Source organism: Rana temporaria, chromosome 12 (assembly GCF_905171775.1).
Source record: "Rana temporaria chromosome 12, aRanTem1.1, whole genome shotgun sequence".
Classification (NCBI taxonomy): domain Eukaryota; kingdom Metazoa; phylum Chordata; class Amphibia; order Anura; family Ranidae; genus Rana; species Rana temporaria.
In genome coordinates this window covers 62851452-62875800 of record NC_053500.1, presented here as the reverse complement: position 1 = coordinate 62875800, position 24349 = coordinate 62851452, and the positions used below count along the sequence as shown (strand labels likewise).

The 24349-nt window shown below is 47.5% G+C and overlaps 1 protein-coding gene across 2 annotated transcripts in view; it reads right to left on the bottom strand.

Moving 5' to 3' along the window:
* Nucleotides 1–24349, bottom strand: part of GRIN2C (glutamate ionotropic receptor NMDA type subunit 2C) — a 288017-nt gene that overhangs the window by 64031 nt on the left and 199637 nt on the right. For both annotated transcript variants that reach the window (XM_040331716.1, XM_040331715.1), the window contains exon 11: nt 10071–10258. In XM_040331716.1, coding sequence (XP_040187650.1) covers nt 10071–10258 — 188 coding nt within the window. The remainder of the gene's footprint in view (nt 1–10070; nt 10259–24349) is intronic.

The following is a 24349-nucleotide window of genomic DNA, read 5'->3' as shown; positions in this document are numbered from 1 at the left end:
CTTTATTAAACCAAAAATAATTTCTTAACAAACAAAATTTAAGGCAATCCAGCAAGAACTGCACATGATCGTAGCTAAGGTCGGAGGACTCTAACGCCCAACTAACCGAAGTCAAGGCTGCTTCGTGATCGATGATGGTATAGAGCGACCCTACATCTGCAGTCACAAGAATGGTATTGGGAGTGCAGGGGATAGTATCCAAAATCTGAATGATCTGTTTAGTATCCCTGAGGTAAGCAGGCAACCTACATACAAGGGGTTGTAGAAAAACATCAAGATATTGTCCCAGTCGGGAACTGACGGAATCTATGCCGTTTACAATAGGGCGGCCAGGAGGCCTTTCCTTATGTAATTTCGGTAGAAAGTAGATAATGGGAGTCCGGCAGTAAAAAGGATCTAAATAAGAGGCCTCCTTACTGGTCAGAACACCCTTACCCTTACCCACTTCCACCAAAGAATGCAGCTCATTTTTATACATCACCATAGGATCACCCCGCAATACAGAATAAGTACTACGGTCGCTCAAAAGTCTGCTCATCTCCTCGAAATAATAAGCCTTACTGAGCACAACAAGCCCCCCCCCCCTTATCAGCGGGACGAATCACTATATCATTCCGTTTTTCTAGTGATAAAATTCCACGCTTAATACATTGAGAATCTTTCACTCTCTTGATGTTGAGACTTTCCAAATCTTTACACACCATATTGCGAAAGACATCAAGATGCCTAGTATCTGTATATTGTGGGTTAAAAGTAGAGCGGTTCCTAAGATTCGAATGACCCGGAGTAATCCCAGAGGAATTCCTCTCTATTGGATTAGACAAGAAATACTTTTTCATATTCAGACTTCTGGTGTACTTTTGTACATTGACATAAGTCTGAAATTTGTTCATATTCCGGATCGGGGCAAATTTTAAGCCTCTATCTAAAACTCTAGTTTCATCATCGGTCAAAGGAACTCCGCTAAGGTTAAAAATTCCAGTACCTATCAGGACCTTGGCCTTTTGGGCTCTTCTACCGCCTCTGACCCCTCTAGATTTTTTCTCTTTAGGGTGGATTTCCCCCTTGGGGTCTGACTTAGAGGAGGAGGACCGTTCTCCCCCCAATCCCCTATCCAAGGAGGTGGGTAAGGCGGAGGTCCCCTCCAAGGGGTCCTCCCCTGCCCTAAAAAATGCTGATTGGTAGGTGGAGGTCCTTCCCAATAGTTCTGCAAAGGTGCATAGTAATTATAGGTGGGCAGAGGTGGGGCCCCCCCTGGGACGCCACCCCTCCCACCACCCTGTCCGTTCCCCCTGTTAGAGACTGTCCTCCAGGGGGGAATGGCCTGAGAATCAGGTCCAGGTGATTGAGGTAGTCTACCGACTTGGTGACCCGCTTTTCCTCTCGTATTTTTATTTTTGTTATTTTTACCCCTTCCCCTTGTAGGACCCCCTCCTATGTTTAGAGGACTGAATGGTCTCAAAGGTGTCCTAGTTGACACCCCATCACCATGGTTAATCCCAGATCCCTGGGATAACATGGGAGGGGGTGGTTCAGAGGTATCCATTGATGCAGATAAAGTAGGGGCTAAAGACAGAGAGTTGGTTGGCAGCGGTGGGATGGTCCTTTTATCCAAAGAGCAAGTGCTGAATGGAGTCGCAGTACACCAGGCTGAAAAGATCCACACTAAAAGATCTATTGGATCTATTGGAGAGTCGTGGTAGGAGTCGTGGTAGGAGCGCCAGCAACAGACCACGGAGGAAGCCGATAGCTGAACTGCTGGAGCTGGACGAAATGGATGGATCCATGGAAGGAACGGAGCCCCTTGCACCGGTCAGCGAAGAAGATGTAATTACTGGGATTGTACAGCGGAGATTATCCTTGTATCCAGAAACGTCCGTGGAACTAATCAACCAGCTGTTTCGGGAAGCAAGGGAAGAGATACAAACGAAGAGGGGACAAGAACTGGAACTGGTAAGAGCGAGACAGCCCATTACACCTGCAGTTCCTACCCCCCCACCTGCTGCTACAGGAAAGAAAATACCGTTCACTGCATTTAAAGCTTTTGTAGAAAGTGAGGAGGAAATCGATGGATATTTGGCGGACTTTGAGAGGCAGTGCTCACTACACCAGGTACCACCAGACCAATGGGTCACTATTTTGTCGGGGAAATTGTCGGGCAAAGCCAATGAAGCCTTTCGGGCTCTCGCTCCAGAGGATATTTTACAATACCAGCAAGTTAAAAAGGCGCTGCTAACCCGATATGCCGTAACGCCAGAAGCCTACCGCCGGCGCTTCCGGGAGTCCAAGAAGATGGCTGTGGACTCCCACATGGAATGGGCCAACCAGTTACAAAGGGTGGCATCCCTTTGGGTCCAAGGGTGCAAGGCTAACACCGGGGAGGAAGTATTGCAGCTGTTCCTAATGGAACATTTCTTCCAAGACCTGGCCGCAGACATACAAGACTGGGTACGAGATCGCCGTCCCGCTAACTTAAACGAGGCGGCTCGGCTAGCAGATGAGTATGCGGAGACAAGGAAAGTAAGCCAGGGTACTATGTGGGTGGCTCAGAAGGTAGAACCGCGTACTCCAACCGTCACCCCACGCCCAGAGTTTCGGGCTCCAGTCCCACCACGTCCTCAGGGGCCTAGCAACTACCCCCGGGATTCGCCTAGGGTGACGTGCCATCACTGCAGCGACACGGGACATATTGCTCGTTATTGCCCTTTGAGAGCTACAAATAACAATTGGAGACGCACAACACCCAACACAGAGGTCACTCCATCACGTCCCTCTGCGGCCCACTGCCTGGAGACCGAGGGGGTCCCTGAGGAATGTCTGGGAATTTGGTATGAGGCAGACCCAATACAAGCGGCCTCTCCGGATAACCGTCAGCATCACCGTCAGGAGGTACGAGTGAATGGACAAGTAGCACAAGACCTAAGAGATTCCGGGACTACTATCACTCTGATTCAAAAACATCTGGTAAAGCCAGAGAACGTGTCCACTCGCACAGTTGCCGTCCGGGTCGCAGGGGGTGCTGTATTTCGCGTACCCACCACCCGGGTGCACTTAGACTGGGGAGCCGGGTCAGGAAAGACCACAGTTGGTATCATGGACAACCTACCTGCCGAGGTGGTGCTGGGCAACGACATTGGCCCTCTGACTTCGGCTTATTTACCTACACCTGCTGCTGCTTGTCCCGTGACCACCCGCGTTGCTGGAATCAACCCGCTTGCTGCTGAGAACCGGGTAAGACTACCTTCCCCGACATGTACTGTAGATCCGGCACAATATCACAGTCTAAAATGGGAATGTGACAAGTTGGCCAGTGAGAAATCAGAGATGCAACGACACTATGTCATGTATTATGAGATGTCCCGTGGCTTGAACATTGAAATGCACAAACAGGCGGAAATTGTCAAAAGATTAAATGGGATTTGCATCCAGGTGGTGCCGTATCTGTCCCAAGAGCATCAGCAACAGGTTTTGGGAGCCATTGAGAGAGCAAAGCAAGTGACTGTTCCAGAATTGAATTCTATTATTCACCTTCACCATCAGCTACCGACCTGGTAAGCCAATGGGAAGGCCGACGGACTGTCCAGGCAAACTGAACTTTTACCCTAACAGCAGACCGGACATCCCCAAGTTGATCCGAAAAGGATCAATCCGGGTCTGCCGGAGTGTTCCACAAAAGGGGAGTAGTGTAACGGACATATGCCTGCTGCCGGGACATCGATAATCTTCCTGCAGGGAGGACTACAAGGAACTGCATGGCTTGTCACCATTGGATGCACCACATTGTATTCTGAGCTCAAAGGGTTAATTGGACAATGGTCTCTTTCACTGCTGAATGCTAATGAACTCTCTCTTGTGGAGGTAACACCCCCCCTGTGAGGTGTATGCTGATGGGAATTATGTGTGAGTGATAATTGTTTTAAAGGTTAATTGAATTCTATTGTCTGATCAAGTTAAGGAGCCAAAACGGCTAGCGGCTGATTGGCTCAAGGGAGTGTCATTGTTTCAAAGTGTGTGTATTGAAGTCCCCCCTGGGTGGGGAGTGTCATTTGTTTCTGTACAGTTGTAAGCAGATATAAGCAGGTGAAATATGCCAAATAAAGTCAGTCTGCTTGACCCTTCAAACGTAGCCCGTCTCATTTCTTGGAAGGGCGTTCGATGGGATATACCGGCGGTACCTGCATATCATAACTTGTCAGCAAAAAGGACGTCTCCAACGGCCGATACCCCTCACTACCAGTGGGTAGCCGTTACAGGCCCGTCCACACCCACAGGGCCCTCTGAATCCCTTCTTGCAACCCCAAGGCCCACAAATCCATACCCACATTGGTTAGATGAACACCATCTCCGAGCAGGTGCAGTCCCACATTAACCTCCAACTCCATGTGCCGAACTACCAAACCCCAGTGCTGAGCTACAAACCTCCCCACTACCTTGTTTACCTTGATCCTTCCCTTATTGACCCTAGCCACCGACCTCGCCATGCGCCAAGTTGTCCGTGCAACCATGTCGGACCACACCAGCAACATTCCTGGAAAAGCCACGCGGAACATCAGTACACCCGCCTTAATGGCTGAGATCAAATCCCCTACGGGCCGTATCCCCAAGTCATTACCCCTCCACGTGTAAGACCAACACGTCAGGAGGTCGGTCGAGCCGGGCATAGCGCTGCACCTCTGGCAACACTCTGCCCCACCCCATCCCCGGAATCCCCAGCCACCTAATCCTCACCTCCCACCTGGAAATCCCCAACTGCCTACCATCCGGCCTAGCATCTGCTCTCCTGGCCCCCCGGCAAACAAAAGAATGCCCCATGATCCAAACGAGGCGTGAATGACCTCCATCTGAAAGACAAAATGGCAGCAGTGACAATCAGAAACAGCCCCAAAACCCACATCAACTGGGAATACCGTGACCCCCCACCCCCGTCCACACACCAACCACCACCCCTTAATCCAGCACCATATGTGGGCGAACATAAGACCGAAATCTCCTAGATTCCCAGCGCCCAATCCTCTTAACCGCAGCCTCATCCAACCCACACCGGGCCGCCTCAGTAGCAGCTCCGAATACGGAAGGAGTGTGAGGCAAATTGCCGATCATCGAACCCAGCCCTTCTCAGACATTTCCTAAACATCGCCACGAATTGGAACCGTGACATGAAGGAACCATCCCCATGCATCAGAAACGGCCCCTCCAACCCCGGGCGTACCGCCAGGAATTCCCGAACCACCCACACAGGGCAGACCCTGGAACCCGGCAGCGGATACAAAAGCACATCCACCCCCTTACCCTTCTGATCCGTTTTTGACCGACGCAGCCTAAAGACCACCCTGTCCTCCAAAGACCGCACATCCCCTACCTGCAGGCCCCCCGCAACTGTTTTGGAAGGGCTAACCAACTCCCCCACCCGAAACGCCCCAAAAAACGCCACTGCAAAAAACGCCCGGAATAAACTCACCTCATAAGCAGAAGAGCAAATTTCTCCCAGGACCCCACAAATCTTCAGTAAGACAGAAAATGACACCGGCCTCCACGTGTCCTTGTGAGCACGACCCTTCCTGTACCCCTTGACCGCCTGTTTTACCCCAAACATTTTTTGTCAGATCGGACCGACCTTCCAACTTAAACAAGAAGGCCAAGCCCGCCAACTTCTTCTCCAGGGCCGAGACCGACCCCCCTCCCTCCTTATGTCTGGCCACAAAGTACACCACCAACCATCCCATTTCCACTTCCCCCAGCTCAGCATCTGCCGGCCGCTTGAATACTGACCACTCCTCCCAAACCTTCATGTATGCTGCCCATGTTGGCCCACTCACCGACCTCCTGATCCAGCCTGCGGCGATTCCAACGCAAGTCCCCCACATCCACCCCGGGCAGGGGATCCCTCTGCCGTCCACCTGTGGAGCCAGCTCCCTGAACCTGTCCCACTGAAATCGAGACAAAGCGTCAGCGAGTCTGTTATCCACACCTGGAATGTGAACAGCGTACAGAAAAATGTTCCATTGCAAACAGCGCAACACGAGGTGGCGCAGCAGCCGAACCACCGGCAACGAGGATCCGGAAATTCGATTGATAACTTGCACCACCCCCATGTTGTCACAGTTCAGCCTGATTTTCAAATTCCTGCACTCGTCCCCCCACAGCTCGATCGCCACCACCACCGGAAAAAGTTCCAGCAGCACCAGGTTCTTCTCAAACCCCGCCGCCACCCAAGACTCAGGCCACGCCTCCACGCTCCATCGTCCCTTGAAGAAGGCCCTGTAACCCGTGGAACCAGCCGCGTCCATGACCAGCTCCAGGTCGAAGTTACTCACTGGCCCCGACATCCAGAGCGCACGCCCATTGTAGGATTCCAAGAACGTGTGCCACACCTGCAAATCCGCTTTGAGTTCCCCAGTTAAACTAATGAAATGAGTAGGGGACTTAGCCCCCGCCGTAGCCGCCGACAGCCGTCGGCAGAACACCCTGCCCATAGGGATAATATGACAGGCAAAGTTCAACTTACCCAAAAGGGACTGCAGCGCCCTCAGCTGCACTTGGTTCCGCCCTATCATCCCCCTGATCTCCAGCCGGAGACTCTCCACCTTGTCACCCGGAAGCCTGCATTCCATCGCTTCCGAGTCAATCACAATCCCCAGAAAACTCAAAACCGTGGTAGGGCCCTCTGTCTTGTCCAACAAAATCGCACACACACTGAAGGACGGAGGACCCACACACAGGAAGTCATCCAAATAATGGATGACCGAGTCCAAGCCCGACACATCCTTGACCACCCACTCCAGGAAAGAACTAAATGTCTCAAACAAAGCGCAGGAAATAGAGCAGCCCATGGGAAAACACTGATCAATGTAAAAATCTTCCTGCCACCGCAACAGGCGAAACGCTAACTCATTGTCCGATTTCCCCATGAGAGCCCCCTTTCCGTAACGCCGCACCCACCGCACTGCCGCGTCAAAGAGAGGTGATGAATGAGGCAAAACGTATTTTGTTCTTTCTTGGGCACAACCCCAGGGGCAACACCACCAAATTCGGCAATGGCATTTCCGCAAACGGCCCCCCCCATATGGCCCAACCCCTGGGTTCTCCAAGGCAGACCGTAAGTTCTTCGCCAAGGGTGGCGCCTTCGACAAAGAACACGGAATGACAAAACCCTCAGCGAACCCCGAGACGAGCAGCCACGCCGCCGCCCTATCAGGATACCTATTTAGAAAAGGAATCTTTTCCCCCCTCACCGGTGTCTTCCCTCTTGTTTGCAGCGTCCCCCGCCCGCTTCCCTTTTTAAAAAACACGAGACAAGGGGTGGGCACCCCCATATCCGGAGCACTCATGCTTGAAACGACAGGTTCCCCCAAATTTGCAGGAGCCCTCGTTAAACTGCCAACACACCCTCCACTTTTTTCCGGCCGGCGATCCAGAGGTGGACGTACCCCCGGGCTATTAGTCAACGGAGCGAACATCATCCGCATCCAGAAGCTAATGTCCTTGTGGTCCCACCGCAGGGACGGGCGAACAGCCCGCCGTTGACTAAACTGTTCGTCGTACCTCAGCCACCCCGTCCCCCCATACACCTGGTGAGCCTCCCCTATCGCGTCTATATAACAGAACAGCCCAGAACAATGTTCTGGGCTCTTCTCGCCTATGACACTGGCCATGTTTGCAAACGCCTGCAACCAATTACTAAATGTATGGGGAATCAACCTATACCTCCTCTTCTGCTCATCCTCTTTCTTGGAATCGTCCGGCTTGACCCTATCCAAATTGAACTTCTCGAGCGGGAGTAAGGAAAAAATTTCAACATACTCACCCTTTGCGATCTTATCTCTGACCTCCTATTTCAGGTGCGCACCCAACGGGCCCTCAAAACACACATACACCTCATACTTTGCAGCATCCGCCATGCGCATTATATCAGACCTGACTGCTGCCGGCTTCTCCCCCACCTTTTCCCCCCCGAACTGCTATCCGGTACAACCTCTGCCCCCCCTGAGATGGGAACCACTGCCCCCAATGCCACGGGCGCGGAAACGCCCGGCAAACCCCCGTACCCACCAACCCACGTCACGGCCTGAGGAGAAGTCACGGACCCCCCTGAGAACCGCTGCACCAGGTCCTGCAATCCCCCAACAAGTCCTGTAAGCCCCTCGGTGAACCCTGCACAGCAGGCAAATCACCCGCTGCACACAGGCCCACCAGCGGCGACACCACACGTTGCACCACCTCACCCCCAACCACTTGCGGACCCCCACCCCCAGCAAATTGCACAGAGCAGAGGCAACATTCCCAGAAGATAATGAACATGACTTACCAGGCTGGCTGGGTACATCCCTCACAGCCGTCGCAGGCACCTCCACCGATGGCGAATCCTCCATGCAGCCGTTTCCATCCGACCCGGAAGCTTCTCCCTCGGATCTGTCGTCCAAGGCCGGTGTCATCGGCGACGTCAACCCCCCGACAGACTATCCAAACGATCCGGGGACTGCGGCCTCCCCACTGCCCTGGACCTGGCGGCTGCGTTCCTTGATGGCCCCCTGGTCGAATCACTGCGCCTCCCCCGCTGAGCCCCCCCTCAAGGACCCCGGAGTGGAGGGGGGAACCGATCGTTCATTTTGGCCACAACGAGCGGGCGAGGACCGGCGACATTGTGGCCCGTAGCCCCGCCCACCAAGCCTAGCCATCGTGGCAGATTCCGCCCGCCATCACCCCCGGCCGAAGCAGACGATCAGTTGGCCAGAGGGGGCGATGGGTCCGCATGGGGGCTCCGACTATGCCGCTGGGCTCTCCTGCTGGGTCCCGGTAAATAACGCTCCGGCAGCCCCGACCGCCGAGTGCGTGGAGACAGAATCTCAGACGCCTGTGACTCCCCCGCCTCGTCCGTGAGTAACCCACCCACCTGGGACTCCAACCACCCCGGTTCCCGGGACGCCGCTGCCACCCGCAGCCTCGCCAGCACTAAATTCACGCTGTTAAAGCAGGGAGCAGAGTTCAAACCTGCCTCCCTGCACGCTAGTTATCCCGCAATGCTGCCTACGTGCACCCCTGCTCCTATATATATATGGCTCCACCCCCAACACACAATTCTTTCCTACAGCCACTCCCCTGAACCTCCTCCTTCCCAATGTAACTCTCCGTTGTCCACCTCCACCCCAGTCATGCCCGGCCCTCTGTTATTCTTCCTTTTTGGCTTGTCACTCCGGGCCTCTCTGGAGGTCAGCTTTAAAGCCAGACTCAAACCAAAAGTAATTTTTTAAGTTGTGGATAGAATAATGAAAAGTTAGGCTTTTAATGAAGAAGTATCAGCAGCAAAGACACATTTATTTAGAAGACTAGGAGAGATTTAAACAACTGTACGGTTGTAAGCAATTTTCTTAGCCCGGGTTTAATGCGGATATAGTTGGGGAGGAATCTCTTCACCTTGACAGGGACACAATAAGAACCTGATATAAGTTTTAACTCTTCCTCAATCTACTGAAATCAAAGATACGTTCTGGTTAAAGTTCGGATTTAAAATGGTTGTAAACCTCAGACATGAAATATGAATAAAGCATAGTCCTCTATAGTGTCTACTTGTCTCAGTTAAAAGCACTAACTGTAATTTCTGTCTGCTGCTTCATTCCTCTGCTATCAGAGGCGATTAAGTTCGCATTTGTTGCGCTATATAAGTTTCTCACTCACTCACTCTATCAGCCTGAAACACTTCTGACACCAAGCGAAAAAAGGTGACAGGAGAGAAACCTCCAACAGATTGAAAGCCTCAGCTCTGTTCCTGTGTGAGAAATTCATCACTTTGAACGGATGTAGAGAAGAGAAGACTGCAGATAGATGGATACAACTTATGTAGGAGGATTTATTTAATCTCTGTGTATCACTTGAGGATAGTCCCTTCACAGGGTATACAATCACTTTAAGTAATGCCATAGGCAGCACTGCTTATAGGTACACTGATAACTTTTTATTAAAAAAAATGACTTTCTGTTGTGTATCCCAGATCCTAGGACCAGCAAAGCCCACCTGCTGGCTTCCTAAGCTTTGCTCTAGGACTCACTTTTTGCAAAACTGACCCTAATACTCACCATCTCCTAGAAACTGCAGCAGTGCAAGATCAATGGGACGCTTCCAACGTGAGTTCTTCTGCAGAGCAATACCATAGCCTGTTGTAGCAAAGACTTTGCCACTTCCAATGGTTACCAGTTTACAGCCTTCGTCCTTTCCTGCCATGTAATTCAGCACTGCGGCATCGTAGATAAAGGCATCCAACTTTCTACCATAAGATAAAAAGAGAAGCAGAAAGGCAAAGATGACTGCTCTGCACATTTTCGAAATAAAGTTAACATGTAAATAGTAATGACCCACCATTTATATCAAATGTTAAGAGTCTGCTTTGCTTACTAGAAAAATATAAAGCCTGCCATTCGAGTATAATAAGCCTAATAATCTATGCAATACTTATTTGGTAAGTAAAATTGTGAGCTGCACACTTATCATGCTGGGAGGCTATACTGTATTTTAATATATAAACACTGTTAAACGATAGCTTCGCTCTTTTAATAGCTTTATTAGGGAAACCAAGCAGCCTTACTAATATAACAATTACAGTAGGCCTCATTTATACTTGCAGTCCCCTTTGAAATACAATCTGAGGTGGATTGCTTTTTAGACTGGCAGCTCGGAGCAATATGTTGCCTCCTGGATTGTTGTTTTAAGCAATGAAAGCCTGCCAAGTTGCAACATTGTTCTACTGACTTGAGGTATGTTTCCTATTCACTATACAATATACAGATTATCCCCTACTTACAAACATTTGACTTACAAACGGAGGGAGACAACAGGAAGTGAGAGGGTTGGAAAAAAGGTGTCTCCTCTCCACTGACGTTTAATCACCAATCCTTGTTTCCCTAATAACCCAACATTTTCAAAATCCAGTTGTCATTGGGGCAGAACGTGAGGTGAAATCTTCTGAAAAGGGGCACAGACAACAAAACAAATGTTACAGGGGTGATAACCCTTCCCTGTGCTATCCAAAAAGCTTAAAAATAGATGTTTTGGCTGGAGCTACACTTACAAAATGTACCTGTTCTGACTTACAAACAGATTCAACTTAAGGACAAGCCTACAGTCCCTATCTTTTTTGTAACCGGAGGACCGTCTGTATTGTTAAAAGTATTGGGCACACACATGAACTTTAATGGCATCCCAGACTTAGTCTGTAGGGTTCAATATTGAGTTGGCCCACCCTTTGCAGCTTTAACAGCTTCAACTCTTCTGGGAAGGCTGTCCACAAGGTTTAGGAGTGTTTCTAGTAGCGCATTTGTGAAGTCAGGCACTGATGTGGACGAGAAGACCTGGCTCACAGTCTCCGCTCTAATTCATCCCACAGGTGTTCTATCGGGTTGAGGTCGGGACCCTGTGCATGACAGTCAAGATCCTCCATCACAAACCCACTCATCCATGTCTTTATGGACCTTACTTTGTTCACTGGTTCAAATCATTTGGTGGAGGGGGATTACGGTGTGTGTTTTTTTCAGGGGCTTGGCCCCTTAGTTCCAGTGAAGGGAACTCTTAAAGTGGTTGTAAACCTCTGATTTTGAGTTTTACCTATAGCTAATCTTAGAATAAGGCTTACCTGTAGGAAGTGGAAATATCTCCTAAACATGTACCGTTTAGGAGATATTTACCTTGTAGTGTGCCGATGATGTCAAAATTCCCCTTGTATTGTGCCGATGATGTCATCAGCGCATGCACTGTGAAGAAACGGACCTCCAGGCCGTTTGACTCGCAAGTGCCGTGTGAGTGAGTGACGCATGTGCGGGAGTGATCTCACGCAGCTCCGGCCAGTCACAAAGCTGGAGTCCATGGCCCCGGAAGGAAAGGGGGCAAAGATGGATGCAGCCACCAACGGGGACATCGGGGACATCGTGGGCTTCGTTTGCAGGTAAGTAATACATAATGGGCTAGTATGCGATGCATATTAGACCATTACTTTGCAGGAGAACAAAGAGGAAGTAAAACCCATCAGGGTTTACTTCCTCTTTAAGATGTCAGCATGCCAAGACATTTTGGACAATTTCATGCTCCTAACTTTGTGGGAACAGTTTAGGGATGGCGCCTTCCCGTTCCAACATAACTATGCACCAGTGCACAAAGCAAGGTCCATGAGACATGGATGAGTGAGTTTGGGGTGGAGGAACCTGACTGGCCTGCACAGAGTTCTGAGCTCAACCTTTGGGATGAATTAGAGCGGAGACTGTGAGCCAGGCCTTCTCATCCAACATCAGTACCTGAACTCACAAATGTGCTTCTGGAAGAATGGTCAAACATTCCCATAGACACACTCCTAAACCTTGTGGACAGCCTTCCCAGAAGAGTTGAAGCTGTTATAACTGCAAAGGGTGGGCCAACTCAATATTGAACCCTATGGACCAAGACTGGGATGCCATTAAAGTTCATGTGTGTGTAAAGGTAGGCATCCCAATACTTTTGAGATTATAGTGTACCTGTGGTACAATTATTGTGAGCCATGTGTACCACTACCACCCCTTCCAGCCATCATATTGGGTTAAGGTGGGCAATTGGGGGCTGAAAAACTGTAGCTCAACCGACTTTGCTGAGAGTTCTCATAACAGTCTCGGGCCAGAACTGCTTTGTTTACATTCAGTCTGTGTCTAAGGGGTGAGAACAATAAGGAAAGAATCTGCTGCACATACCCTTTTATTCAATGTCTGGTACGTGAGGAGTCAAAAATGATGGTTCTAGGTTGCAATCATGTAATCTCGGCAGAGACACATCACCAACCGCCAGAAGCAAAATTCCCCCGCATGAGCTCAGGTACACTGCAGAAATGTACAGGCCAGGAAGGCCCTTTAGATTCATTGTACATTCCATAGTTTGCTGTCTGGAATAACATTATATTTAGGGATAGTCTTAGCTAAACTATGCAGGGGTTGTCTGTTTCAAGCAGTTATTGATCTGATTCTCTATAGAACATACTTTAAGAGTGCAGGTGAGAAATTGGTTATGGCTCTTGACACTGCAACTACTGACATGAACAGGTATGTAGAATAGATACCTTCCTTGTTCTCATTGTTTGTTTCCAGTAACACTGCAGCCAATGTGTGACGGGCTGGGGTATCACTTGAAAGACAAAACAGGCACCCCATAGCCTACATTCATTTATTTTTATTGTTATTTTTTGATATCCTGCTATTCTATAAAACAACCAGTAGATGGCAGAGAGGGTACCCGAACAGAGTCTATATAAGACCACATGCATCATGTGACTAAGTGAAACTCATTTTAGTCATAAAGAAGCATGGTCATATATTCTCTTGTTCGTGTATTTTTGTAGGTATGTACTTTAAACCATTCTCATTCTTACTAAACTGTACTAGAAAGATTCCTAAACATCTAGAGCAGATGCAGGAGAAAGTTTTAGTAGATTTTGTGCAATAGTTTGGCTGTAATTAGACTTTCAGAGCAGCATGTGTTGAGAGCAGTGAAAATAGCGAAAAACCCTAGGACTATTGTACTGTTCGGAGCAACTGTTTATTGAAAGCACTAGACTGTTATATATGGGTATATTTCAACCTGATTTATGCAAAGTTATATATATTAGAAGCACATGTTAAAATTATATTATTAGCCACATGGAAAGGTTATACACTGCTTGTTCATTTATGCAAGGTGCGCCATCTAGTGGTCAAAAGAGAGAATTGCTTCAGGATTTATATTTATAAGCAATGCAGTGTAACTCTCATTATGACACAGCTAAAGTGTGCTATAGAGATAAAGATAAGTGTCTATAACACGGAAATAAAAGGGAAATGTATGTTTATTAAAATATAATGGTATTCATTGTTGCAGCTATGTTTTAAAGTATTTCAGTCCAATCTGTACTGTTGTTATGTTAGCGATTATAAACATGTAACTATAAAAAAACTGTATGTATTGTTATGTAAAAGTGAAACTCATTTCACATCATAAAGAAGCATGGTCATATATTCTCTTGTTCGTGTATTTTTGTAGTACCCGCCGAGATGATCACATCACATCAGTACGTCTACAATCATCGGTTCCCTTAATCTATATTTTGGGACCGGTAACATTTTGGGGGCTCGTCCGGGATTCGTTGTGTTACCAGTGAGAGGGAAACGCGAGACGAGTGTGAGTCAACTGCAGAGCTACAAGGAGAGTCGCGAGTGTCGTCTGCCGTCAGAGTGCAACAGAGATGGCGTCCCCTTGTCGTGCGCTGATGTGGGATATCCGGAAACAAATTCATCTGCTGAGTAAAGAACAGCTGTATAGCCTCGCTATTACGCTGGATGATGAAAGAGACGTGGACGTTCCATCAGTGACTGGTGCAAACGAAATGGAATTCGTTGAATTTATTGAAGACTACATGAGAAGTGATCAGCTGGCGAAGTTAGAAGATCAAGGCATGTCTTGCCTGCTCATCATCCAAGACAAGATCGATGAACTAAAACTCAATAAGGAAAGTACACCAACTGTGAACATTGCAACCACTGCTAAAGAAATGAGTAGTGGGACTGCAAGGACTGAACAGGGATCGGAGGTGGTGAGATTAACTGATGTTGTTGCTTTATTGCCACGTAGGGAATTCAAAATGCATGGTGGTGTAATTTCAGATCATGGTTCGGACATGAGTTACAGTAGGGTGTGCCGTCAGATTGACGAGGGTCTAAGTGAAAAATTCCCTGAATCTGAAATTATACGCACAGTGTTGAGGATAATCAAACCTGGTCATTTTAAAGATATGTTGACTGACAAAGAGAATCTTACTGTTGTTGAATTGAAAAAGTTTTTGAGGTCACATATGAGAGAACGAAGTGGTACTGAGTTATTTCAGGAACTTAGTAATGCTACACAGCAAGAAAAAGAGACAGCACAACAATTTGTTTACAGGCTAGCAGGGTTAAAACAAAAAATTCTGTCTACATCACAACATGATAGGCTAGAGTTTAACTATGACAAAAAACTAGTGCAAGGCGTATTCCTTCATACACTGTATCAGGGACTAAACGAGAAAAATTCTAATGTCAGACGAGATATCAAGCCTTACGTGTCTGATTTGACAGTAACTGACGACTTTGTCATAGAGCAGGTCACCAGATCAGTTGATGAAGAAACAGAAAGGCAGAGACGCTTAAACAGTGCACCTAAACATAAACATCTTACTGTTCATTTGTCACAGACACCAGGGAATAGTGAAAAAGAAACATGGCAAAAGAGAGTTGAGGGAGATGCTAGAGCAAATCACACTGCACTAATGGAACTAACAACACAGGTTTCGGCTCTCACGAAGAACCTGGAGAAGATGATGAAGCAAACTCCTGTTGTGGAAAACCGAATGACTAAGCCACTAACCAATGTTCAAGTTCCAGATACAGCTCACTGCAAGCCCAGGTGTGATGATTGCATCAACCGAGAGAGTCAGAACTGCTACCATTGTTTCTACTGTGGTTGGACAGGACACAGAGCAGTTGATTGCTTGAAGAAAAGAAGGCAGTCGGGAAACGACAGACGGTCACTGGGAAAGGGACAACCAGTGACCACCTCAAATAATCTGTCCCATGCTAAGATAAATAGGGTATTCACCCACCAGTCAACTAGAACACCCCCAAAAGAGAATGGATGCTCCAAACAACGCGTAGCACAATTAATTGGAGGAAAATGCCTATTGTCTTGTCGGATGAATGGTGTTCCGGTTGACATGTTGATGGACACAGGAGCTCAGGTCAGCATTGTCGGGAAGGCATGGTTAGAAAAGTTTCTACCCGGTGTCTCTATTAGACACATACAAGATTTACTTTGTGACGACAACTTATCCATTACAGCTGCAAATGGTTCCATCATTCCATTCATTGGATGGATTGAAGTCCTCCTGGAATTCGAAAGTAGTGGACATGGAAACTCAGCCATCCATGTGCCAATACTGGTGAGCGACTGCTGTAACGACAATCCACTTCTTGGATTTAATGTTATCGAAGAATTGATTAGAGAAAACCGTGACCGATCAAACAGCACCCAAAACCTGACTATCTTGCTAAGTGAAGCCATGAAAGTAAGACAAAGTGTAGCAAATAACATTGTCAATGCTGTCAGTCAAGCAACTGACCCAGGAGAAATATCCGATAGTCGTGTGGTCAAAGTGGGGAAGAAAGGACTCCAGATCAAAGGAGGCGAGCTTGGTGAAGTCAAATGCAGAATTAGAGCATGGCCAAAAGGAGGAATCATGCCATTTGAACCACTTCCAGAATATCCAGTTGAAGAAGGACTTGAACTGTTTCCTTCAGTGGTAGATGTACCAAACGGTTTCTCTAAACTAGTGAAGATACCCATACTAAACCGTGCTGAACATGATATCTACCTTCCGCCCAGAACAGTATTGGGTACCAGTGGCGGAACTACTGCCATAGCAGCCCATGCGGGCGCTATGGGGCCCGCAGCCGAGTGAGGATCAGGGGGGCCCGGTGAAGGGAAGAGAGAGGAGAGGAAGAGGCGAGCTGAGGGCCCCATGGCCACTAGGGGGCCCCATCAGGTTTGCCAGCCTTGGTAAAAGCAGGGACAGTTTGTTGGTATCAGTGTTTTTATGACATCTATCACTGAATTGGCCACTACCGACATCATTTTGATGTACAAATCTCGAGATTGTAGCTGCCCCGCCTCTTCACTGCCTTCTCAGCCAATGGGAGCACAGTGTACACTCCCCCTTCTCCAGCGCGGCTTTTTTGACATACGAGCAGGAGATGCCGACTGCTGGAGAGATGAGAGGGAGGAGGGGACAGCCTGCAGTGTGGGGTGGATTGCTGCCTGAAAAAGGTAAGCTGGCTGAGCTGGAAGAATTGTATTATCAGTGCTTACCTATCCTGGTGAGGAGGGGGAGGGGGGAGGCTGTGTAGCAGCAGGGCTCCACTTGCTGTTAGATCGTTTTTCTGTGTGTGAGAAGTGCCATGCTTCTGGGAGAAGGATGTGCTGAACTTCTCCAATCTTTGCTACATCTCCCTACTCATCACCTGCCCACCAATACACAGGCACAGCCTCCTCTCCTGTATTACCACATGTGAGCTGCTGGGGCACTACAAGTACCAGCATGGCAGAAGGGGCAGGAGCAGTGTGTTCTATCAGGATGATTTGTGGAAAAAAAGTGCTGGTGTGTGTATATATCGATAAATATATATCTATATATACACACACACCAGCACTTTTTTTCCAAAAATCATCCTGATAGAACACACTGCTCCTGCCCCTTCTGCCATGCTGGTACTTGTAGTGCCCCAGCAGCTCACATGTGGTAATACAGGAGAGGAGGCTGTGCCTGTGTATTGGTGGGCAGGTGATGAGTAGGGAGATGTAGCAGAGATTGGAGAAGTTCAGCACATCCTTCTCCCAGAAGCATGGCACTTCTCACTATATATATATATATATGCGGTCCATCCATTAAGGGCACCACCCCCTCTATGTAGAATGTATAGATTCATGCATTGCATGAATCTATCCATGGCCACCCCCAATTCAGGTGTCCATCCCCTTTTAGGACGCTGGGTGCCTAAATTGCGGGGGGGGGGGGGGTTTGAAGCATCTGATTAGAGCCCTAGGCTCTAATAGGCTTCACATTAGGGTGGGCTTGGAGCGCAGAGCACTCAGAGCCCATCCAGGTGGGTTTAGAAAAGCAAATTGATGTTTGCTTTTCTAACAATGAACCGGCTCTCCGCCAATCAGGAAGTGCGGGTCTGATACCCATCATGTGATTGGCTGAAAGGACAGGCGCTCCTATTGGACGCCTAGCAGGAGAAAAGAAGAGGTGCAGGGAGTAAGCAGCTTGCCGCTGCCCGTCCCACATCTCACCGCCGTCACCCACTGCCTGACCTGCCACCAAGATGGGGCAAGTGTTGGTCAGACAACAGGGGTGGGGGGTGCTGAGGGTCACAGTGGCTGCATTTAATGGCATGGTGGCTGCATCTGTGCCCCATCAAATGCAGCCAACTGTGCCCCATGTGGGGGGCTAAGGGTCACAATGGCTGCATTTGATGGGGCACAGTTGGCGGCATTTGATGGGGCACAGTTGGCGGCATTTGATGGGGCACAGTTGGCGGCATTTGATGGGGCACAGTTGGCGGCATTTGATGGGGCACAGTTGGCGGCATTTGATGGGGCACAGTTGGCTGCATTTGATGGAACACAGTTGGCTGCATTTGATGGGGCACAGTTGGCTGCATTTGATGGGGCACAGTTGGCTGCATTTGATGGGGCACAGTTGGCTGCATTTGATGGGGCACAGTTGGCTGCATTTGATGGGGCACAGTTGGCTGCATTTGATGGGGCACAGTGGCTGCATTTAATGGGGCACAGTGAGGCTGCAATTGTTTGCCCATGAGAGGCTTCTGGTGAATTTAGTGGGTCACCAACTCTAAGCCACTCAGCATGTCACGGAGCTTGTTGCCTCTCCGCATGGGTTTGCCCACATTCATGTTGCATAAAAAAAAAAAGATGGTGGCCATCTCTAAGCCTGGGGGCCCCATAATCTCCTATTGCCCGGGGGCCCCATGAGTTGTCAGTCCGCCCCTGGCTGTCCGTATCAGCAGAGAGCGGAATTGCCCGCTGTAATAGCTTTCATTAGAACTTCCAGTGTTCCCGGGGCTCATGTCACATAGCTCCACCTCTTGGTCCGGCACCTTTGATCGACAGAACGCCGGTCCAGTGTCGGACATGTGACGTCATCAAAGGCGTTGGGCTAAGAGGTGGGGCTATGTGACGATGAGCCCCGTGAAGTCAGGAAATTCAAATGAAAGCTATTACAGCGGGCAATCCCGCTTTCTGCTGATCCGGCCGGCTTGCCTCTTCCTCTGCACAGGTGAGGCTGTATTGGGCACAGGCAATGCTGTATTGGGCACAGGTCACGCTATATGGGGCACAGGCAGTTCAGACTGTATTGGGCACAGGCAGGCCAGGCTGTATTGGGCACAGGTCACGCTATATGGGGCACAGGTCACGCTGTATAGGGCACAGGTCACGCTGTATGGGGCACAGGTCACGCTGCATTGACACTAGGGCGGCTCTGGGGGGCCCCATACAACATTTTGCTATGGGGCCCTGTGATTTCTACTTACGCCCCTGTTGGGTACCATTTCTCCAGCAGCTGAGATTCTACCGTTTTCTCCAAATAAAGACGATGAAAAGGGAATTGACCAGAAGAAAAGAATGTTTCATGTAAACCAGTTGAATCAAGTGAACGCTGAAAATCAGCTACCCACTAACGAATTTGTTAAGTGGCACCCACCTGTCAATTTGGATAATCTCTCAGAAGAAGAACAAGAGATAGCGAGACAAATGTTATATGACGAATCAGATGTCTTTGCTCGAGATGAGGGAGACATAGGAAGCATTCCAAACCTGAAACTGAAGATAAATCTGAAAGATGAAACTCCTGTCCAGAAACGCTACAATTCGATACCGAAACCCCTATATCAGGAAGTGAAAGAATATGTCCAAAACCTTCTTGACCAAGGTTGGGTAACGAAATCTTCTTCCGCATACTCGTCACCAGTTGTCTGTGTTCGGAAGAAGGACAGGAGCCTACGACTATGTGTGGACTTTAGGGAGTTAAACCGGAAGACTATTCCAGATAGACATCCACTACCTAGAATACAAGATCTGCTGGATAGCTTAGGAGGATTTACATGGTTCTCAATCCTGGACCAGGGTAGTGCGTATCATCAAGGCTTTGTGCATGAAGACTCCAGACACCTGACAGCTTTTAGCACCCCCTGGGGACTCCTGGAGTGGAATCGCATTCCGTTCGGATTAACTAATGCCCCAGCAGCTTTTCAGAGATGCATGGAGAATGTACTAGAGGGCATCAGAGACAAATGTTGTTCTCCATACCTGGATGACGTACTTTGCTACTCCAAAACTTTTCAGGAGCATGTCGATGATCTTAGGCAAGTGCTTAGTCGAATGCGCGAGCATGGTATCAAACTTAGACCGAAGAAGTGTGAACTCTTTAAACGTCAGATTCGATACCTTGGGCGAATGGTGTCAGAAGAAGGCATAAAAATTGACCCAAATGATCTTGAAGCGGTATTGCAGTTGAAAAGGAAAGAACCAAAAACAGTTGGAGAAGTCAGAACTTTGTTAGGATTCCTGAGCTACTACAGGTCCTTCATTCAAGATTTCTCTCGACTTGCTAAACCACTGTATGAACTTTTGCAGAACACTGAGAAAGAATCTGCTACATCCATCACCAAAAACCGGCACGGGGAACCGACAAAGAGAGATGGGAATAAAACACAAGTGCCATCTAAAACACCGATCCAATGGACACCCAAACATCACGCTGTGGTAGTCAGATTGGTGGACATGCTAACCAATCCACCGATACTAGCATACCCTGATTTTGACTTACCCTTCGTCTTACACACTGATGCTTCCAATGAAGGCCTAGGTGCTGTACTGTACCAACGACAAGGAGAACACCTTCGTGTTATTGGATTTGGCTCCAGAACATTGACCCCAGCGGAACGCAATTACCATCTCCACTCTGGTAAACTTGAGTTTTTAGCTCTGAAGTGGGCAATCTGTGACAAATTCAGAGATTACCTGTATTACGCTCCAACATTCACAGTCTATACAGACAACAACCCATTGACATATGTCTTGAGTACCGCCAAACTGAATGCTGTGGGTCATCGCTGGGTTGGTGAGCTGGCCGATTTCCACTTCGATATCAAGTACAGGCCAGGTAAACAGAATGCTGACACGGATACACTGTCACGATTTCCGGTGGAACTCACTGAGAATCTGAGTGAGTACACAGAGCTTGTACCATTCGAGGTTGTGTCAGCTATGTGGCAAGGGAGCAAAGCTGTCAACGAAGAAGAGGCACCATGGGTGGCCTCATTGACTCTTCACTCAGAAAGTGATGTGGCAGAAGAATTGCTGAAAGGACGGACAATCTGCCCAATGACTCAGGAGAATATCAGAGCATTACAAGAAGACGATACCAACATTAGAGAAGTGGTCTGGCTTAAGGAGAACAATTGGACTCCAAACCACAAAGAAAAGGAGAGTATGACCAGTAAAACAAGACGTTTGATACACGAATGGAACAAACTCATAGTGGAGGAAGGAATCCTATATCGACACTCTGGAACCCGAAAACAGCTAGTTCTACCAGAAAAGCTAAAACCATTAGTCTTAAGAAGTCTTCACGATGACATGGGTCACATTGGCACTGACAAGGTAATCCACCTAGCACGTGAACGGTTTTACTGGCCATTTATGCAAAGAGACATTGATGAATATGTGCTGAAAATGTGTAACTGCATCAAACAAAAGCGTCCAAATATCCCAGAAAGAGCACCTATGGGTGGGATTACTACCAGTTCACCCTTGGAGCTAGTATCCATTGATTACCTCCACTTGGAGAGAAGCAAAGGAGGATATGAGTATATACTTGTAATGGTAGACCATTTCACACGCTTTGCACAAGCGTATCCAACTAAGAACAAATCTGGAAAAACGGCAGCAGAAAAGATCTTTCAAGATTTCATACCACGTTTTGGATATCCAGAGAAACTCCACCATGATCAAGGAAGAGAATTTGAAAACAACTTGTTTCAGACATTGCAACGATTGGCAGGGATTTCTCATTCAAGAACTACCCCATACCATCCACAGGGTAACCCAGTGGAGAGACTGAACCGTACTTTGTTACAGATGCTTCGTACCTTAGAGGAAGAGAAAAAGACAGATTGGAAAGAACATCTTCCACACATGGTTCATGCATACAATTGCACCAGGCATGAAGCCACTGGATACTCGCCATTCTTTCTATTGTATGGGAGATCTCCTCGTTTGCCGATTGACCTAATGTTCAATCTAAATTTGGAAAAGGAAATGGAAAGTCAACCAACATTTACTCAGAAATGGGCATCCAGAATGCAAGAAGCTTACAAGATTGCATCCGAGAATAGCCAAAAATCATCTGCCAAAGGGAAGAAGTACTATGACAAGAAGATAAAAGGAGCACCTCTCCAACCGGGTGATCGGGTCTTAGTGCGAAATCTCTCTGAAAGAGGAGGTCCTGGTAAACTTCGTTCATACTGGGAAGAATCAGTACACAAAGTGGTAGAAAGAATCAAAGATGGGCCTGTGTACAAAATTCAGCCTGAAAGTGGTAAAAAGACTATTCGAGTACTGCACAGAAATCTGTTACTACCAGTAAATGACCTACCCATTGAAAGACACATTCCAAGAGTACCGGTGAACAAAAGACAATCAAGTAACAGGAAAGAGACTAGCATGGATCTGAACCAGGAGAAGGAAGGTTCCGATGATGAAAGATGGTATTATTCTTATGTACCAAAGACTACAGAAAGTCATGATCACGTTGTGCCTCAACAAAACTCTCAGAACGTACAGAAACCGCCATTAAGAATTTCTGCTCCAGAGTTCTATCCTACAACTACCACACCCAATCTTGAACAAGAACAAAATGATGGAACAGTAGTTGGCGACCAAGTTTGGGCTTCAGACATGGTGGAACTAGACACTGCAGAATTACCCCCATTAAGTCAAGATTTGCCTGTGAGCCAAGATGTGCTAATGGAGAATGATGTTGATGGAGAAGACTCAACTCCTGTAAGAAGATCTACCAGGCAAACTAAGTCTAAAGAGATCTTTACATATGATACACTAGGTCAGCCAACCTACAGACCAAGTCAGGTTCACACCGTACAAACTCCTACAATGCTAGCTACTCCCATGACATACCAGGTAGTTAACATAGCTCCGTGGTGGCAGCAAGTACCTGTTTGGGTTTCTTAAATCACTCAATAGAGTTCAGAGAACAATTAAGTGTAATGTCAGGAGCCATTAACTAAAGGAGGGGAGAGTGTGACGGGCTGGGGTATCACTTGAAAGACAAAACAGGCACCCCATAGCCTACATTCATTTATTTTTATTGTTATTTTTTGATATCCTGCTATTCTATAAAACAACCAGTAGATGGCAGAGAGGGTACCCGAACAGAGTCTATATAAGACCACATGCATCATGTGACTAAGTGAAACTCATTTTAGTCATAAAGAAGCATGGTCATATATTCTCTTGTTCGTGTATTTTTGTAGGTATGTACTTTAAACCATTCTCATTCTTACTAAACTGTACTAGAAAGATTCCTAAACATCTAGAGCAGATGCAGGAGAAAGTTTTAGTAGATTTTGTGCAATAGTTTGGCTGTAATTAGACTTTCAGAGCAGCATGTGTTGAGAGCAGTGAAAATAGCGAAAAACCCTAGGACTATTGTACTGTTCGGAGCAACTGTTTATTGAAAGCACTAGACTGTTATATATGGGTATATTTCAACCTGATTTATGCAAAGTTATATATATTAGAAGCACATGTTAAAATTATATTATTAGCCACATGGAAAGGTTATACACTGCTTGTTCATTTATGCAAGGTGCGCCATCTAGTGGTCAAAAGAGAGAATTGCTTCAGGATTTATATTTATAAGCAATGCAGTGTAACTCTCATTATGACACAGCTAAAGTGTGCTATAGAGATAAAGATAAGTGTCTATAACACGGAAATAAAAGGGAAATGTATGTTTATTAAAATATAATGGTATTCATTGTTGCAGCTATGTTTTAAAGTATTTCAGTCCAATCTGTACTGTTGTTATGTTAGCGATTATAAACATGTAACTATAAAAAAACTGTATGTATTGTTATGTAAAAGTGAAACTCATTTCACATCATAAAGAAGCATGGTCATATATTCTCTTGTTCGTGTATTTTTGTAGTACCCGCCGAGATGATCACATCACATCAGTACGTCTACAATCATCGGTTCCCTTAATCTATATTTTGGGACCGGTAACAAATGCAAGCGTAGCATAGCAGTGCATACACCAGCCACGATTTGTGATAACAGCTCTCAAAGAACGGAGAAAGAAAAGGGAGAGTAATAGTAAAATAGAGTAAAACACTTGAACAAGAGGCACTAGTAGGAGAGGTTCTAAATACCCTCCCAGCATCAGGTGGAAACGGATTACTGCGACCTGCTGGCTGCTGGGAGACATCTGCTGTAGGACAGAGAAACTACAACCATCCACTCTGGGAAGTACAGTTCCACCAGCGGGTGATCCAGGTCCTGGCACCAGTGGTCCTAGCAACCAATGACAAAGCAGCCAGGGGAAGCTGCGCTGGAGAACAGAGAGGAGGTTGTGGATATTGGGAAGAATTTAAGACTGTATGCTGATCTGAAGCAGGGTTGCCAACCGCCTGTAAATTTATGAACAATCTGTAAATTTAGCCCATTTACAGGCTGTCAA